Source organism: Syngnathus scovelli, chromosome 9 (assembly GCF_024217435.2).
Source record: "Syngnathus scovelli strain Florida chromosome 9, RoL_Ssco_1.2, whole genome shotgun sequence".
Classification (NCBI taxonomy): Eukaryota; Metazoa; Chordata; class Actinopteri; order Syngnathiformes; family Syngnathidae; genus Syngnathus; species Syngnathus scovelli.
The window spans coordinates 4183357-4200843 of record NC_090855.1 but is presented as its reverse complement, the minus strand read 5'-3'; the positions used below and the strand labels follow the sequence as shown (position 1 = coordinate 4200843).

Below are 17487 nucleotides of genomic sequence, written 5' to 3'. Positions count from 1 at the left end.
TATTTTCAACAGTACTGCTCATCTGTTGTGTGACTCTTCCACACCAAAAAAATTGACATGTTCCCACAGAAGGACAAAAAGACACAATGTTGTGGTATTTTATTATTTAAAGTTTGTTTCTCAGTTTTCAACAAACATTATGATTCATCAAAGAAAAACAACATAAATCGGTGAACAAAATAAAACACATGGAAGCCTACTTTTGCATTCTTTAACATATATTCAGTTTACGACATCGAAGTGTCGAGTAGCCAAGGATGAGTGGAAGCGACACACAGCATCAAATACTTGGTGTATATTTCTTTTAAAATTTAGTATGTGCATAACTTAGAAAAAATATTTTCACACCAAGTTGTATTTGAAATTAAGAATAAAAACAAAAAATGAACAGATATTTTTCCAGTCTGTCTCTGGTTGAATGAAAATCTCCCACTTTCGGGATTAAACAAGCACAAATCCTTGGCCATTGGACTGATGGACTTTGGCAGAGGAAAAAAATTCTCCCAGGCTTGTAAACTAAATAAAGTTCATCCATATATCCTTGCACCATGCAGCGTTCATAAAATGAAGTGTGACATTGAATTGCAAGCTTCACGAACCCCGACTGTAAAGTCAGGACTCCAAACAGGCTGAGATGAGCGCACACTGCTAGAGATGCAGCAAAGCACTTTGATATGAACCCCAAGAGGGTCACTGCCACTCGCAGGGTCACGCTGACCCGAAAATAGGTCATAGGGCGCCTCTCTGACATCTGGGCCAGACGTGCTGAACTTGTCCATCTCTGTGACAAAACAGGGGAAGTGATGTAGCGAGGTGTCTGCCTGTCTAAAGTATCAAGCGCCTCTCCACGCGTATATGACTTGCACCCCCCTGCAGATATCTCCACCAGCCCTCCTTCGTAGAATGAGGGCAATGCATAGTGTTGAGATGTGACGTGAAACTCCAGCAAATTAGGGCTCAAACAGAAACGGGCACAGCGCTTTGCTTTACTACTTTCCGTTCTACAGAATAGCCATCTGCTCCTTTTAGCTCGGTCTACATTGCGCTTGTCCGTCTGAGCTGCTCTCGTCGTCAGAACCATCTGGGCCCACGCCACGTAGTCCTGTGATGCGATAGCCCATATTGAGCAGCATAACCTCCAGCGGATCGGCGTTCATTCGCCGCTGGTTGGCCTGAGCTGCGCCTTCCATGTCTTCTACCACGCGGCCATTTTCACTCTCGGTCTGTGAGGAAACGCAGGAATGAAGGCCGATCAATCACCAATTAAACATCCATGCATTCAAACATTTTGCTTACCTCTGGTCTGGGGTTCCATAATCGGACCACGGGGTCAATACCGCTGGAGGCCAGGAAGCAGTAGCTGGGGTGAGGCTGCAAACAGTTGACTATGGACTCGTCCCCTTGCATGATACGAACCAAATTTGTCGTCTCCTTTTCCCAGATAAAGAAGGAGCCGTCGTCTGAGCCGCTGACGATGTACTGGCCTTTGCTGCACAGAAAAAGATTTGGAGTTAGAACGAGCCTATAAATTTGAAATAATAGAGTGACTGGCCCCGGAGTGAGCTCTAACCACTGACCTTCCGAAGAAGTTGGCTTCTTTAATATCTGTGGTGGTGTTGCAGTGACCACAATATCTGTGTTTGTAGTCCAAGCTCTGCTCTCGAAAAACAAACTCATCCATAGTGATGGGCTCCATTTGATTCGTAGACTGCAATCGGAAAGAGCTCGCTCCGCCTGGTGAGGGAGTAAAAATTATTAATCTTGTGGTAATAATGCAAGAAGCATTTCATTTATACTTGTATAAAAAAAATAAAACCAGTAAAAAACCACAACTGGGGCTTTTGCCTTGTGCCAGAAAATTATTTAAAAAATTCAAATGCCTGAAAATGGCATTTTCTGATTTTTTTTTTGTTATTGCCCCAACTAAGAATGCTTTTTAATTTTTTTTTAGATTGCTTAAAATGAAAAATACTTGTGAATTTGAATATTTCCCATCCTTTTTTTTCATGCCTAATGCAAAAACTTTGATGACAACATTTAATAAATAATAAATGAAGACAGCATTGAAGATCTTCAACCGCAACGCCCACCTGATTCCGTCTCTGTGAAGAAGGCCTTGATATCTTTATCCAATGCGTCGCAAGCACTGCTGTGCGCTTGGTCTGGAAACTTCCCTTTGAAATCGTCAAGGCACTGCAGCGCTTCAGACATATACTTGAGCTCAAAGAGACAACGCGCAAGCCTGAAATGAGCCTTCAGATGTTCCGGGTTTAGAGTCAGTGCCTTCAGGCAATCCTTCAGTGCGTCATAGTGGTCTCCATCCCTTCAACGTTTACAAACAGAGAAAGGAGATTTTTTTTTTCCCTTGTATGTTTTTACATGCTCGGCCAATAAAGACAATTCTGAACGGAAAATGATGACATCTTAAGATGAAATAATGCCAACCATTTCCGCTTCATGTAAGCCGCGGCCCGGTTTCCATAGAGCACGGCGTTGCAGCCAGAATGATGAATTCCCAAACTATACAGTTGGATGGCCTGCGTCCAATGCTGCCGTGCAAATGCATCATTTGCTTGTTGCTTAATCTTTTCCAAATGTGGAGGAAGATCAGAGGAGCTGCAACAAGCAGAAAATACTTTGCAGTCGCGTAGAATGCTTATTTTGAAATACTATTGCTGTTAAAAACAAAGTCATTGCTCCAAAAACAAAATGTCAAAGTCAACGGACAGCTTTAGCATTTACCTAAGTTGCATCTTGCTTTCGGTGAACTCAATATGGCTGGCAGGCAAACGAATTCCATTGGAGACGCCGTTAGTCGTCTTCCCAATTTGCACATCTACAATCCAAAATGACATCGATTTCATTTTTAAAAGGTTTTCAAAAGATTTCTAAAATATCTGTGTTAAGATAATATAAGAAAGACCTACCAGGTGATGACTGGCACTTTTGTGGAAGCAGCAATGTGTATGGCTTTTGTTTGTGTGTTAAGTCAAACAAATACACCTAAAAACAATAAACACACAAAAATAAAAATTAAATTTTCAGGATGGACTACGGACTATGTACAGGGTAAGAGCGGCTCTACCTGTTCTCCGCCCATGTTGACAAGTAACTCAGTTCCATCTGGACTGAAAGTGACATAAGTGACCACAAAGACCCTCAAGCGGTTAAAATAGTCCATTAATTTCACTGGCAGGTGACCTAAAGAGGGGCGTAGGAGAGAAAGAATTTTACGCCACTATGTCAGTGGAGTTGTATTGAACTCTACATATGAGGCATCAATGAAGCTTCGGTACCTGCGACGTAATACTGCACAGCCGTGTCCGGGACGGGCATATGACTTTCGAGGAATGTGCGCACAGCAGATGACTTCCACTGATTTACAGATTTTCTGCTTAGGGTGAGGATGAAAATGTTACACACCCAAATTGTAAACACACACAGTGGATGCACGGCAACCCACCTACTGTTGTGAATCATCCGAATGTCATAGAGACGTACATAGGGACCGTTGGCCCCTACGGCCATGTAATTGTTGTCGCGTGGATTGATAGCCAAACATTTGGCTTCCACCAGCTGACTACACAACTTTGTTAGGTCGATCAGCACCTGGGAGTGTTTTCCGCTCTCCCGTAAGTCATATTGTCTGAAAGGCAGAAATGAGCATCATGGGCTGGGAAATAGAATCACTAAAGAATTCTTACCTGATGATGCCATCTTCTGCAGCGCTCCAGAAGGTGTTGGGCCACATGGGCGCTGTGGCGATGCGTTTGACCCTGTTGGTGTGATCCGAAAACATATGGATGGTTTCCTTCACCGTCAGGTCATGCACGTGGACCTTCGAGTCCGCAGCACCAGTAATCAAAATTCTGTCTCCGGAGTGAGGGAGGAACTGTGTAAAGAAATAGACAACACAAGTGTATTTAAATATTATCTTCATAACTGTGATCTATAAAAACATTCTAGAAACCAACATTATGACTTATTAAAATAAAAGTAGTGTGTCCTTTTTGTGTCTCACATTCCGCAATCAGGAGGATTTGGTCTTTAGCACAGGAACAAACGAACCACTAAGTATTGACATTACTCAAATATAATTAAAATATCCAATGATGTGATTACAAAAACAATTTATTTTGTGGGATTTTCCATTATGTGCAGTAATTAATGCAGGTCTTACTCAGAGCAAGTAAAACATGATCCACTAAAACTTGAATGAAAAAATGTTTGCTGGCGATGATCTTCTATTTAAGAAATGGCCAACAGCGCCACCTTTTGTACAAGCGGACAATTGAAGGAAGTAAACAGTATCACATTGCTCTTACCTTAACAGAGAATATATTTGCTGAATGGCCTGTGTGCATAGTTGTAAGCTTCTTGAGTTTGAAGGGATCCCAGATAATAGCATGTTGATCATCCGAGCCCGAAGCCAGCAGACTGACAAAGGGAAAACAAAAATTGCTTTAGAAAACTCAACTTTTACATTTTTTTTTGGTATGGTCCCATATAAGTTCTCGCTTACTCTCCATTTTCATTCCATTCCAAACAGTTCACACAGCCCGTGTGGCCCTGCACAACCACACAGAACAGTAGAAAAATAAACAGTTACAACCCTAAGATATTTATGTGGTTTAACAGTTAAAAATAAACCTTACAACTAATACAAGATGCCACGTAATGTTTGACAAACACCCATTCTGATGCATGTTCATGCATCTGCTGACACTAACCTGAAGCTCAGCCTCCAGGCCAAGTCTCTTGATGAAGGGGTCGGTCACATGGAAGGACCTTTGGAACCCTGCTGTTCTCTTTTCCTGCATTCACATCAGGCACAAAAAAAAACAACATTAAAATATTACCGTAGTTCTCTGACTAAACCAAGTCATTGCTTGAGTACTCACTTGGATCTGCCTATGCAAGATATCTCGGGTGATGTTGACGTTATTCATGACTTCAACAGAAATATTTGAAGTTGGGCAGGATCCAGGTCTCACCCAAATGACAGGTGGTCTATGGATCTTGAATGTTTACTGCAAAGACAGGGGAGATGTAAACATACATCTTTGTTTATACATAAACAGACACTTTGCTTTAAGGAGTAGCGGTAAACAACGTGGAACTTGCTTCCGTCAACAAGACGAGTTTGTTTGCCTGATAGCGTTAGCTGTCAACAGTGTCAAGCTAACGCAGCTCTCTGCTAATCCTAAAATCCATTCCGCATATTAACAGTACAATTCTAAACATTGAGAATCTGTTCGTCTTGCATAATATGAGACCATTTTAGCAGCCGCCGGGTTTTGAAGGTGAGTGTCGTTTCACAAATTGCCTTAGCGTATTCCGTTAGCTGTTAGCTAAACAAAACGTCAGTGGCAAGTAACGCTGATATTTGCAATCGTTTGATGACAACTTACGACTGCGTATGCAAGATCACTGGTCTCCCTCTTTCAAAAATTCCACTGTCGAGAAATGTCGACGTAAAAAACACGTCATAAATCACAGCCTTACACCATTTTCCCCCAAAGCAACAAACTCCCACTGTTTCACTAAACACAACTTAGTTCCGCTGCTTGGGACACGCACTTCCGGTTCATGCTATTCAAATCTAAAATTAGATTAAAATATATTTTGATTAAAATAGCATGGACATTGGGCAATTTGATATTTTCCATTCTCAATTTTGTAATTTGTGAAAAATACCAACACAATTTTACAGACAAACCTATTATTCTAATGATGGTTGATTAAGTATTCTCTTTCTCAAAGTTCCGAACTTTGTTTTATTTTGGAATCGACAATAAAGGGTTATTATTATGATTATTGTTGTTGTCTGAAAGTTTAAAAAATGTGACCTTTTTTCTTACCTTTCAAAGGTTTTGACTAAGAATTTGGCCGTATTTATAAATTATATTATTTGGCAACAAACTGCGAGTATAGGTAGAATTTCAGAAATATATTGATGGTTTTGTATATGATTTGAAGTTGAATTTGAATTTATTAACCAAGAAGATGATATTTTCAGCACAATAACTCGTACAGATGATGTTGACCGGGCGACGCTGTGTTACTGAACAAGCGCTCTTTAAAGTTGTCTCGTCGGCTTTGTGTGCTGTGCGATCAGCGCGCTGCATTCGGGTAGTGGCGGCGGAACAACTGCCACCGCAGCGGATGTTTGTGATTCGGTTATCTACCAAAAACGGAGATTTACCACCATTTACATCGATGAGGAGCGAAAGGTAACGCGACCATCCCCGTACGAGATAACTTATCTGTGATAAAAGCAAATATTTTCGTGAACAATTAGGAGTAGCAGCTGGACGATCGCTCGTTAACATGTTAGCTATAGCATGTTAGCCGCCATAGCAAACTGGACGGAAACAGATTTGTCATGGATTAACAAGATTAAATGTGTTGCGTCGAAGTGCTTCATAGTCGACCGTGAGCGATTTGCATACAATTTTTATGTTATCGTATTCAAGTAACACCTATTTGCTAACATTGTAGAAATTATCCTCAAGACATCTTCGTTTTAGGAATGATGGAAAAGGGTACTAGTCAGGTAAGAGCGGGCTTGTGGTTAGCTTGCCTTTTTGTTTGAGTTAGTTATGAATTAACTAGCCTGACTTGAGTAAAGCGGATTAGAATAATGGAATGAGATTGCCGACAGCGTCTGTTCATCAGGGACGCATGACAATATTATTATATGTTGCTCCCCTTGAAGTCTCTGAGGGCGTTCGTGTTTTGGAAACCGATTGTGTAACGGTACATCGTGTTCGTGTTGTTATTTTCGTTGATGTCCCTTGGAGTCGAGTCATCGGGTCAAATTGAGAGCCAAAGCAGCTGTAAAGTTTACTTGATGGTAAACAGTATTGAATGCTGAGCTGGGATTTTGTCAATGTGTTCTTGATAACACGTGAACACGTCTTTTTGATGCTCTATTTTTGTTATTACGTTAAAAAAAACACTATAATTCTTTCAGGTGACCCCGAATGACAACCTCACAGAGATACACTGGATCCAAACCAGCTGGTAGGTCTGCCACTAAACCTTTATCGCTTATGTATATAATTAAACCAATAAAGTTTCTCAAACTTTTTTTTTTAACCTAAATAAATGTGTTTAAAAAAACACTTATTAAAGACTCAATGCAAATGAAGTTGAATATTACTAAAATGTATTTGCCAAATATACTGTACTGGGTTATATTTAAGAAAAAAAAAACAGTTTAAACCACAGTAACATTCTGTGTACAGATAATTTTGTGATTTATTTTGTATTTTTTATGTATTACTAGAAGGTACTTGCACCACACTTTGAGAACTACTTCTCTAATGGCTTTGGCCTGTTTCCTAAATATGCACACAGCGCGGTTTGCTGACATGGAGTGGCACACGCCAGACTTGTCAGAGAAGTTCCAGAGTCGCCTGGGCCGCCGGCCCGGAACATCGGACAGTGGGGACACAGGTCTTGGCACGTCAGCGTCTGACAGCACAGAAGGTGACTTTTGCGTATTGTTTCCTGTGCGGATGTGTTTTGCGATCGTGGGTCTTTTCGGTGTGACCACTTCCTTGAGTTAAGGTTTCTGCCTCTGTTTTAGATGTTTAGCAAATGTTAACACGGTTTCGAGTTGCACTAAAACACCAGTAGATTTTTTTATTTATTTTAATAAAAACTCTTCTCGCATTTCTCTCTATGTGTTGCAACCTGGTGATGACAGTCTGGTCCCGAACCTCACTTCCCTCTGAGAAAATGGCGCTCGTGATTTTAGCGTGTGAACAACATGTTTATTTTAACAGCGTTTCTAATCGAACCATTAGTCGATTCATGGCTTAAGCACCTATTGTGAATTTTCCTCTTTGCTAAGAAAAAAAAAGTTGACAAATTGCATTTTATTTAGAAGGTCAACTAAAGTTCAGCAGTAGAGGTTTTGGTTCATTTTATGCTCATCCGGAGAAACTTTGTGGTCTCTTCCAAATTGTTTGAATCAGTGCTTTTTGCCAGATTTAAAGCACCACATGTTCCCCTGGTCCCCGGAGTCCAATATTTACTTTGGACACACCCCTTTGGCTCCAGCCTCGTAGAACATCAACATTCCTAGCATGAGTGAAGTGTGTTTGAAAGAAATGGTGATGCAGCACCTCATTAAAAACTCTTCCAAGTACTTGAAGCATTGTCTGCACATGTTTGCCTGCGTGTATCTGGACATGTTGTGAGCTGTCAGGACGTAGTTTCGTTGGTTAGTCACAATAGTTGAACACAACGCCAAAACTGACAGCAAAGGCGAGCAACGTGACAGATAAGTCCAAATTTAGCATCAGTAAAGACCCGTTACAAATAAAATGGAAATTAAAACAAGCTGTCAAATCTTTCTACGACAGTTTTTAAATGATAGTTTATATTTTAGCCGCCCTAATTTTAGCCTAAGGATCTGTTTTTACAGTGACAGGTAATTATATTACATAATTTGCAGGCAGGAATGTGTGTTGAGCAAACATCTCGCAGAGTAGTTTAGACTTGTTCGAGTTTGTCGTGGATTCTGAAAGTTAAGTCAATTGGCGTTCTATCTTTTATTTATTTTTGAGGACGACGCGGTTTAAGACATTTAGATGCGAATGTGAGCTTGTGATGAGTGAGTGGGAGGAGGAAAGGTGCTTAAATAAGCGTCACCCACAGATCACTCTGTAACTTGAGAGGTGGGCTATAAATACCCCTAACCTTTCCTGTGTTTGCCTAGTTCGATGCGTTTGCTCAGTGTTTGGGCTCAGGCTGATTGAGGACAATACTTCTTTAGGCGCAAGACCGACCCCGCTGCGTCCCCGTCAGCTCGCGTGATTCACTGTCGCTGAGAAATGCAAGCCTCGGACGTCTTTGTGGATTTAAAGGGTCCCGCCGCTCAGCGATACAATGCGACTAATGTGCTTGTCGTCTCCTTGTGACTCTCTGTTTTCGAGACTCGAACAGGTCTCAGAGGTTTGTATAGAGCTATTGTGGAGTTTTATTTGCTTAGTGTTTTGGGGGAAATGCTTCACGGTGTGAATTAGGTGTTTAGATGAGTAATCCGAGGGCCCGCCTTCATTCTTGCAAACTCGTGATACACGTGACAACGGAATTCAACATTGTATGCATATATGCTAATCCAATGCGGTGCCTTCGCTTTATGTTGTATTTTCGTCAGAGAGGCTTGATTACTCAACAACAAAGTAGGCCACCCACAGACACTGCTGCGTCTACAAAAATAGTGCAAATAGCCTGCAGTGGGCTCAGTATTCTGCGCTGATCCTTTTCCGTACATCGGTATATGGAACAGTGAGATAACGTGTGGCTAATTTTACCCATTTTTTAATTGGGTTGCAGATTTCTGCAGCTCCAGGAGCAGCCCCTCTTTCCAGCCCATTCGCAGTCAGATCCCCATACCGACGGCACATGTCATGCCATCCACGGCCGGAGCCCTGGCCTCCAAGTCCCAGGCAAGCGTTCAGGAAGAGTCCAGATCTTCGTCCACCTCTAGAACATCAAGTGGCTCCGCCTCCAAATCGTCCTGTCTCTCTAAATCGGCGTCGTCACCCAACCTGGATGCTCAGCCCGCTACGGGAAGCGAGCCCGCCGGGCCAAAGCCGGACTGCTTGAGCCGCTACCGAAGCTTAGTCAACGGGCTGGACCACTCGCTTTTCCCCACGGATCACACACGGATGGACGACGGCCAGAGGTTTGACACCCCTGCCGTGGAACCCACCCTGAACCAGTCCGCCTTGTTGGGGGGTCTATGCCCTGATGTCAGACTCCGATTACAGACTACAGGGATTAGAGAGAACTTAGACATTGCGTCTGAGCTTTATAGAGGAGCCACGGATCACAACTATAAATCACTCCCGGTGAGCAGGCCTGCAGTTTCCCTACCCGGAGTTACCGTCCCCAGCGACCTGTCCAATCCCAAATCCGGCCATGCTGGTGCTGTTTACGCCAGCCCGCTTCACTTTTTGAGGGACCACACGGGCGCCAAAGCGTACGATCCAATCCACCAGGACCGCTGTGGTAAAATATTAGGCTGGCAGCAGCAGCAGCAGCAACAACAACAACAGATGGACAGCATACGCATGCAGATGGAACAAATGCAGGTATGTTTGTATTCCAGATTACAAACGCAAAGCGTCATCATACCTGTCAAAACAAACGTTATTGTGCTTTCCATGAAATGACAGACCGATAAAAGGGCTGTTGAGTGGAACACCCTTGTTTTTGGAGCACGAAATGGGGACAGGCACCGAGCTCATCATTGGAAAAATAATGTTGAGCTAGACAACGCAAAGCCCCAGGGCATACAGACATGTTGGCCTATTTAAAAGCAGGACGTAAAAGTGCAATTAGTGTACCAATTGATTTGTACAAATATTTAACTTGGTAAGAAATCCCCTGTTCCACAAAATGTACTTAAATGTTGAATGCAACGATGTTATGTATTGATCAGACTGAAGATAGTACAAGACATGGCGTTGATCTCATTGTCCCATTTCTGTCCCAGTTGAACGCCGGGGTGAGCCAGTACACGTCTTTGTACCCCTCAGCCATGCACTCGGAGTCTGGCAAGTGGGACGCGCTGGTGAAAGCCAGTGAAGGTCTGCTAAAGGAGAAGGAGCTTATAATAGAGCGGCAAGTGTTTCTACTCATTTTACCGCTTGTGTTTGGTTAACCTTATCCTAACCGTCCTCAACAATCCTGGACGGTAGCCATTTGTATTTTTTAAGCACTAATTTTCCGCTTGATCTTTGTGCAGACAAAGGCAGCACGTTTCTCAGTTGGAGCAGCGTCTGAGGGAGAGTGAGCTTCAGGTCCACGGGGCCTTCTTGGGCCGCGGCGCTCCCTTTGGGGATATGTGTTTACTGCGCCTTCAGGTGACTTAACTCGTGCAAAACCGCCATCCGCTTCTGTGCGGACCTCATGCTGACTCAGATGACAATTTTGCAGGAAGCTCAGAGGGAGAATGCGTTCCTGAGGGCGCAATTTGCCGAGCGCACCGACTGCGCCGCCATGGAGAAAGCGGAAGCCGAGCGCAGGCTGGGCGCGGTGGAAGCCGAGACGCGCCGACTGACTGACAGCCTGAAGGAGACGTGCGAGAAGCACGCGGAGGAGATGAAGAAACAGGAAGACAGGGTGGGCGTCGACTCGTTGTCGTTTCCGTAACGTGGGTTTCGCAAGCTAGTAAACCACAAAAGGTTATGAAAACAAAAGAAGCATCCTTCAGTTAGTATTACAAGAAAAAAAAATTGAAAACACTCTGCAGTTTGTTTTAAGTGTGCAGAAATCTCATATTTTGTGAAGTCACATTCTTTTATTATTACTTATGACTTTTTTTTGTTGTTGTAGATTAAATCTCGAGACAAGCACATCAACAACCTGAAGAAGAAATGTCAGAAAGAGTCGGAGCAGAAACGAGAGAATCAACAGCGCATTGAGACTCTGGAACGCTATCTGGCCGACCTTCCAACTTTAGAGGACTACCAGAGCCAGAACAAAGAGGTGAACACCGTTGAAAGCCACACGCATTTATCCTAATCTTGGCTGATTACGAAATCTGGTTTGTGCCTCAGCTTCAGGAGGCCGAGCAGCAGGCAGCTCGGCTACAAGAGAAAGTCAAAGAGCTGGAGGCCTCTTTAGAGGCAACGCGCACACAACTTCATGAGAAGAACACACAGTCGGAGGAGCAGAAACGAAAGGAGAGAGATCTGCTGACCACCATTACAGAGTAAGCAAGCACACAAACACACAAAATTGTATGGTTCAGGATTATAATAGTTTTTTCATTACACCTGGTTTTTATTTCAGTTTTTTTTAATTCAGTTTTAATTTGTTTTTCATTATTTTAATTAATTTAAAAATGCTTGGATTTTAGTTTTTTACTTTTAAGTCAGGATGGGTCAGCTACTCATTCTGGTAGCTATGAAAAAAGTGGTAATGTGTATATATAATTATATATTTTTGTTTTATCAGCATAAAATGTAGTTGTAGTTACTGTTTTTTTCCATTTCATTAGTTTTCATCACTATAATAACCTTGGCGCTTTATATGCTGCTCTTTGCATCTTCCTCAGTATGCAGCAGCGGGTGCAGCAGGGTCTTGAAGATGGAGCCCGACTGCCCTCTCTGGACATAGAGAAGCTCAGAGGAGAGAATAATACTTTACGGGAGGAGCATCAAAAACTCAAGAAGGTCTGCCGTCTTTTTACTTATAGTTGTGATTATAAGAACTTTAAGAACTCAACATATTTACCCAATAAAATGTATGAACGTCGTTGGCAGGTTATTGAGAAACAACGTAGGATGATGGAGCAACTTGGTTCCCAGATTAAGGTAAGTGACCACTTGTGTTGCTTCAAAATGGTTCTATCAAGTTTTTGTCATCTTTTATTTTTCATCTTTTTGTTGTTGTTGTCCTCTGCAGGCTTTGGAAGTGCAGATATCCCACGAAGAGAACTCTTCTCAAGCTCTACAAGACGATGTGTTGGCCAAAGAGGAAAGCATGGCGGAGCTCCACGTAGCCATGAAAAAGGTTAGTCGCCTTCGAAATAATCTGCGAGATGCTCAGATTGCAGAAAATGCATTTGCTAGGCCAAAACTGATTTTAGCAACTTTCTTTCAGCTCGCTTCCCAAAACCAGGAACTGATGGAGCGGAATCTAACTCTGCAAGAGCAAATGAGCGAGTTAGAGAAGAGCGCCAACGAGGCCTCCTCGACTCTGGAGCCGTCCGGGGCTCACCTGACTCAGAAGCTTCACAAGGAGCTGTCCTCCTGTCTCAGCGACTTGCGCTCCGTGTGCAGCATTTTGACCCAGAGGGCTCAGGGACAAAACCCCAACCTCTCCCTGCTGCTGGGTATCACATGTACGTTCGAATGAAATCCCTTTTTGCCGATTCAGTATTTTTAATATGCGATATTTGTCTCGACAGCACCCATACCGATGGCAGAGCATGACGAAGACTGGATCAGTCCAGAGGTCCTACACAAGAAGCTGGTGGAAGCGCAGCAGCTCCGTCGGGACGTGGAGGAGTTGCGTAATCTAATACTGGACCGCTACGCACAGGACATGGGCGAAAACTGCATCACGCAATAGCTTTGCCCCGTTTTACCTCAGGAGCATCGATATCAGGCTCGACTTTCGAGCCTAGTTACTGAATGTCAGGATGTGGAGCGGGTTTTATATTTCTTGGACAGCGGAAAGCCAAAAATGATTTGGCTTCTTTTGACTGATTACGTCACAGTTAGAGCCTGCCTGTCGCACAGTCTTCCCATCCTACTGTTGAGTTCAACTATTTCAGTCCAAGGGCTAACAGAAAATAATTTACCTCTAATACTTGATCGTGGAATATTGTTTTATTTTTTTAATGTGATATAGGTATACTATCACTTACCAAACAGTCTTAAACCTTTTTTCACTCAAGCAGATAGAGGTGTGTGTGTGTGTGTCCCAGAAATATAATTTATTGAACTCTCAATTTCCCCTCTTTGGAGGGGGGGAAAAGATCCAAGAAGCGGTTGACAATCAACTGGAAATATTGTTCTTTCATGGAGATGTTGCCACCATGCCATTATTTGAAATGGTTACAAGTGAAACATCTGCTGTGTTGCGAGGTAGAAGACTTTGTACCAAACCAGCGATCTACACCATCGGGCCTTCTTCGTCTGTTCAACGTACCAAAGAAAGCTGGTCGTGCAAAGTTGGAATGTTTTCAACCCCCCCTTTGCCCAATCCATGTCCAATCTCTGCTGTAGACCTGGTTCTCACTGAACACCAACAGGTGCCTTTCTTACGCATTTGCGGTTATGCTTGTCATTCTTTTTAGACCAATCCCAGGCTGCTCACAGCTCACTCTTCCAGTATGACGTTTCTCCCGAGCATCAGCCACTAGGATGATAGTCCATACATTCCCTGACTCTGAATGTAGGAGATGATGTAGGATGTTAGCTCGCTCTGCTAGGCGTGTGCTAGCTCTATATTAGTCCTTGTATAGCTGTTGCCATGTACATTTAAAGGTTGATTATGGCTGACTCATTAGATAGATTTGAGTGAGAAACAGTATTGACCTTCAGTATTAATTTATTGGACAGTGTGAACATGTGGGCCTCCTTATATGTTGCTGTAATGATTCGCTTGACATTAACAATGTGCAAAGGTTCCATGAAGTGTGTGTTGTGTTTCCACATTAGGACCTGACATGTGACCAGTTTGATTGGATGTTAGTTCAGGATTGTTTTAATTCTATGTGATGAGAAATAGGGCTGACTGAATCTTCCCCAAAGTGAATATTTTTACACATTTTTCCCTGACATGGAGCAAGCCATTTCAAGAAGACTTTAAAGGGAATGTAAAGGAGGTTTTCATACAATATTTGCAATGCAATAATTATCCAGGACACAAGCCATTTCATGGGACCTAGTAACCCTAAGTTGCACAAAAATTGAAAGTCAGGCTCTGCATGCCTTAACATCTCGAAAGTTTTTTCAAAAGGGAAATTGTTTATATGGTCATATAGTTTGTCCTTTGTATTGCCCTATTTTAGAAATAAAGATGTTCAATTTTGGCCATTTATTATTATTTTAAGTAGTCTTAATTAAATCTTAACGCTGGTGCTATCGACTCGTCTCTATAAATATTTGACGTATTTAATAGAACTTGATTTGTGACGTAAATTCTAAGTTGCGTTTAAAAAAAATAACCAGAGAAATCTAAGCGCGTGCACGATACTATTTCCGCTCAAAGCGCGCACTGGCTTGTGTGTTGCTAATAGCAACATACGACCGACATTAAAAACAAGCTACAGCTTCACACTCCAATCCTGTCATGAGTTCACCATTGTCATTGCTAAAGAAAACGAGGCGAGTCCCACTTCAGTGTGAGGAAAATACTAGAAGGTAAGATGACACAATTTAACTAAATTATTTATACTGCATTACGTCCAGGAGACTTCCGGGTGAGCAATGTCACGTGACCTTAAAGCTTTGTTAACTGAATATTCAACGTTGTTCTTATAATTAGTTTTTTGTATTTAATAAACATGTTCACAGTAACTTTAGGTCAAATATTATGCTAAAAATGCTGGCTATATTTAAAGAAATTGTTTCTGTCATACAGGGGCAAAAAGGAGAATCTATCAACAGGTAAGATGCAGATAACCCAACATAGTAATACAAAATATTACAAATATTTTATTACAACCCCTTAAATTTGAATCTCAAGTCTTAGATGACCCAAGTGCTCGTGTGGTCAGTCCCAGTCGACACTGTGATGCTGACTTTGTTAAGTTGAAAGCATCTGATAAAGGTAAAGACAAATGTACACTCTTGATGTTATGATGTTCTGAAATTGCCCTTCAAAACTGATCTTATGTAGGCATTAAATGCATTTTTTAAAAAGCTTGTACATGACTTCCTGATATGAAAAAGGTTCCCTATCCTCAACCCAGGTGCTGCGCCAAGTGACTTTGAGCTGATGTCTTCCATGATGCAGCAACTGACTATTTCAGAGAGGAAGGTCACAAGCCAAAAAGAGGAAATGGCACGCAAGGTAAACACACATTTGATATGATGGACAAAAACCCTCACTCACACAACACTGTTTCCTTTGGAAGGACCATGTTATTTTGAATTTGAGGGAGAAACTGAAAGCTCTACAAGATTCAGGTAATAACTCCAAATTCTCAAGCACTTGCTGAATTTGTGGCTGATAAGTGATTATTATAGTGCAGGGCCATATTGAGAGTTGCAGTCATCTTGAAAGAAGGTGCCAACATCTACAGCAACAAGTGGATGACATGGAGGTGCGTATAATGAAAACCTTTCCAAGTGATTCATTCATTAATTTCTCTATTACTGTTTGCAGAGCTTCCTGAATGACTACGGTTTGATCTGGGTGGGAGACACAAAGCCCAATAATGCAGCGCAGCAAACAAACATCTCAGACACAGGTACAAGCCATCTTACTTTTGAACAAAAAATGGCTGCTGACATACTTCCTCCTTACAGACAACCCAATGGTCCAGAATTTCCATATGGACTTTGACCTCGTGATACAGACTATTGAGGAGCTGAACGTTCTCGCAGGGGAAGCGTTCGTACGAACAACACCCAAAGGGGCGCAGTTGGCACGAAACGATCCGGTGCAATTGAAACTCTACAGCAATGGCATTGTCATGTTCAACGGACCTTTCCGCTCCTATCAGGAGAACAGTACACAGGTTCTTAAAACAACAAGTCAAGTGCTAATCACTTTACATCTGAGATAAAAATTTTTTTGCACATTTGATTCTCCTCCCAGCAATGCATGCAGGATCTGATGGAAGGCTATTTCCCATCCGAGCTTCAATCCAGATTTCCGGATGGTGTGCCTTTTGAGGTGTGTAGTCAGCATCACTCCACATTAACACATAAATGCAAAATTTGTCTTTTGGTTCGCAAGGTCCACGATAGACGAGAGGAAGAGTTTGTCCTCAGAGTACCATGTGATAAATTTCCTGGCAGAGGACAGGATATGCGAGAGAAAAAGGAGGAATTGCCAAATAGACTCAACTCGCCAAATAGACTCAACTCGCAGTTTCCCGGTTGGTCCTGCACTCATGTCACATGATTTGAAATGATTGAATAAAGCCATCATGTGTTTGTTTGGTTCACAGCTAAGACGTTAAGCACAAATCAATGCCAGAACAATCTGCCAAAATTAGCGGTGAAGGCGGGTCGAGTGATTGACGTCAGGGACTCTGGGCAAACAGCCTTGCAGGTTTGAAGAGGCACAGGCGATAATTTCTCGGACTGTGCTGATCATATTCCATATTCCGGCTCATCTTTTCCCTAGGGCTCGTCTGACACACACGACAGCTCCTCAGCGATCATCGTTGATACGCCAGCACTGCAAGCAATGAAGGACAGGTACTCAAAAGGTTATCATTTTTGGACCATAAAGTAGCCCTTTAAACTAACCTGCAATCTAATGTGATCAGTACAAAGGCTCGGTTAAAAAAAAAAAATCCTTACAAAGATTGATAGAATGGCACATTTTCACTTATTCAAGCAAACACACAATCACCTCGGAAAGGCCATCGTCTCCACGCAACATCATCACACTTAAGGTCAAGTCAGAGGATGGCGATCGCACTTATGTGCTGAAGATGCGACTCTCTGAGACCGTGGGTCACCTCAGGCAACATCTGGACACACATAGGTCAGCTTACATCTTTATTTACCTTGGAAACATCATGTCAGCTCATGTTTGCTGCTATTGATTTTTTTTTTTACAGGGGACATAACCTGGCTGGCTATGACATTATCAGTGCATACCCTCAGTGTCACTACCAGGATGACCGCCAAACGCTTGGGTCATGTGGGTTCACGACCAATGTTACTCTTCTTCTGAGAGGAAGGAAAAACACAAATAAATCATCTAGCTAAATAGTCTTTGAAAGTTTGTTTTATTTTATTCTTACCCCTTGAAGAATGACAGTTGTGG

General features: G+C 42.4%; 3 protein-coding genes across 8 annotated transcripts; 2 read left to right on the top strand and 1 right to left on the bottom strand.

Moving 5' to 3' along the window:
* Positions 1-84: 84 nt before the first annotated feature.
* On the bottom strand, positions 85-5566 carry wdtc1 (WD and tetratricopeptide repeats 1). Of its 3 annotated transcripts, none has more exons than XM_049731255.1 (16): positions 5412-5566; positions 4902-5030; positions 4731-4814; positions 4523-4569; positions 4326-4437; positions 3705-3892; positions 3464-3646; positions 3297-3394; positions 3086-3201; positions 2928-3003; positions 2743-2836; positions 2446-2616; positions 2091-2323; positions 1578-1734; positions 1297-1489; positions 85-1223 (listed from the first exon to the last, which is right to left on the bottom strand). In XM_049731255.1, exons 2-16 carry the CDS (start codon positions 4947-4949, stop codon positions 1026-1028), a joined length of 1998 nt encoding a protein of 665 aa, XP_049587212.1. In that variant the 5' UTR covers positions 4950-5030; positions 5412-5566; the 3' UTR covers positions 85-1025. The 3 variants fall into 3 exon arrangements, with proteins under 3 accessions (XP_049587212.1, XP_049587215.1, XP_049587214.1); XM_049731258.1 differs by having other exon boundaries at positions 3297-3391; XM_049731257.1 differs by having other exon boundaries at positions 4902-5018.
* A 511-nt stretch (positions 5567-6077) lies between these two features.
* On the top strand, positions 6078-14569 carry cep85 (centrosomal protein 85). 4 transcript variants are annotated; one of them, XM_049731220.1, is made up of 15 exons: positions 6108-6233; positions 6502-6556; positions 6977-7026; positions 7363-7494; positions 9352-10112; positions 10517-10644; positions 10769-10886; positions 10960-11145; positions 11359-11511; positions 11583-11737; positions 12083-12200; positions 12291-12341; positions 12433-12540; positions 12631-12871; positions 12938-14569. In XM_049731220.1, exons 3-15 carry the CDS (start codon positions 6987-6989, stop codon positions 13099-13101), a joined length of 2355 nt encoding a protein of 784 aa, XP_049587177.1. In that variant the 5' UTR covers positions 6108-6233; positions 6502-6556; positions 6977-6986; the 3' UTR covers positions 13102-14569. The 4 variants fall into 4 exon arrangements, with proteins under 4 accessions (XP_049587176.1, XP_049587177.1, XP_049587178.1 ...); XM_049731219.2 differs by lacking the exon at positions 6502-6556 and having other exon boundaries at positions 6078-6233; XM_049731221.2 differs by lacking the exons at positions 6108-6233; positions 6502-6556 and adding an exon at positions 6675-6856.
* A 157-nt stretch (positions 14570-14726) lies between these two features.
* ubxn11 (UBX domain protein 11) lies at positions 14727-17435 on the top strand. The gene is made up of 14 exons (XM_049731291.2): positions 14727-14900; positions 15121-15146; positions 15226-15309; positions 15452-15552; positions 15617-15668; positions 15729-15805; positions 15868-15952; positions 16011-16222; positions 16303-16380; positions 16444-16585; positions 16658-16761; positions 16837-16910; positions 17053-17202; positions 17279-17435. Exons 1-14 carry the CDS (start codon positions 14830-14832, stop codon positions 17427-17429), a joined length of 1407 nt encoding a protein of 468 aa, XP_049587248.1. The 5' UTR covers positions 14727-14829; the 3' UTR covers positions 17430-17435.
* Positions 17436-17487: the final 52 nt, after the last annotated feature.

Bases quoted from the DNA above. Each gene is read 5' to 3' on its own strand.
- ubxn11 (XM_049731291.2), top strand. From the start codon at position 14,830: ATGAGTTCACCATTGTCATTGCTAAAGAAAACGAGGCGAGTCCCACTT. The intron at 14,901-15,120 runs GTAAGATGACAC...TCTGTCATACAG, and splicing joins TGTGAGGAAAATACTAGAAG to GGGCAAAAAGGAGAATCTAT. The intron at 15,953-16,010 runs GTACAAGCCATC...TCCTCCTTACAG, and splicing joins AACAAACATCTCAGACACAG to ACAACCCAATGGTCCAGAAT.
- wdtc1 (XM_049731255.1), bottom strand. From the start codon at position 4,949: ATGAATAACGTCAACATCACCCGAGATATCTTGCATAGGCAGATCCAA. The intron at 2,837-2,927 runs GTAGGTCTTTCT...TTTGGATTGTAG, and splicing joins AAAGTGCCAGTCATCACCTG to ATGTGCAAATTGGGAAGACG. The intron at 2,324-2,445 runs GTTGGCATTATT...TAAACGTTGAAG, and splicing joins GCTTACATGAAGCGGAAATG to GGATGGAGACCACTATGACG.
- cep85 (XM_049731219.2), top strand. From the start codon at position 6,987: ATGACAACCTCACAGAGATACACTGGATCCAAACCAGCTG. The intron at 10,887-10,959 runs GTGACTTAACTC...ACAATTTTGCAG, and splicing joins TGTGTTTACTGCGCCTTCAG to GAAGCTCAGAGGGAGAATGC. The intron at 12,541-12,630 runs GTTAGTCGCCTT...ACTTTCTTTCAG, and splicing joins TCCACGTAGCCATGAAAAAG to CTCGCTTCCCAAAACCAGGA.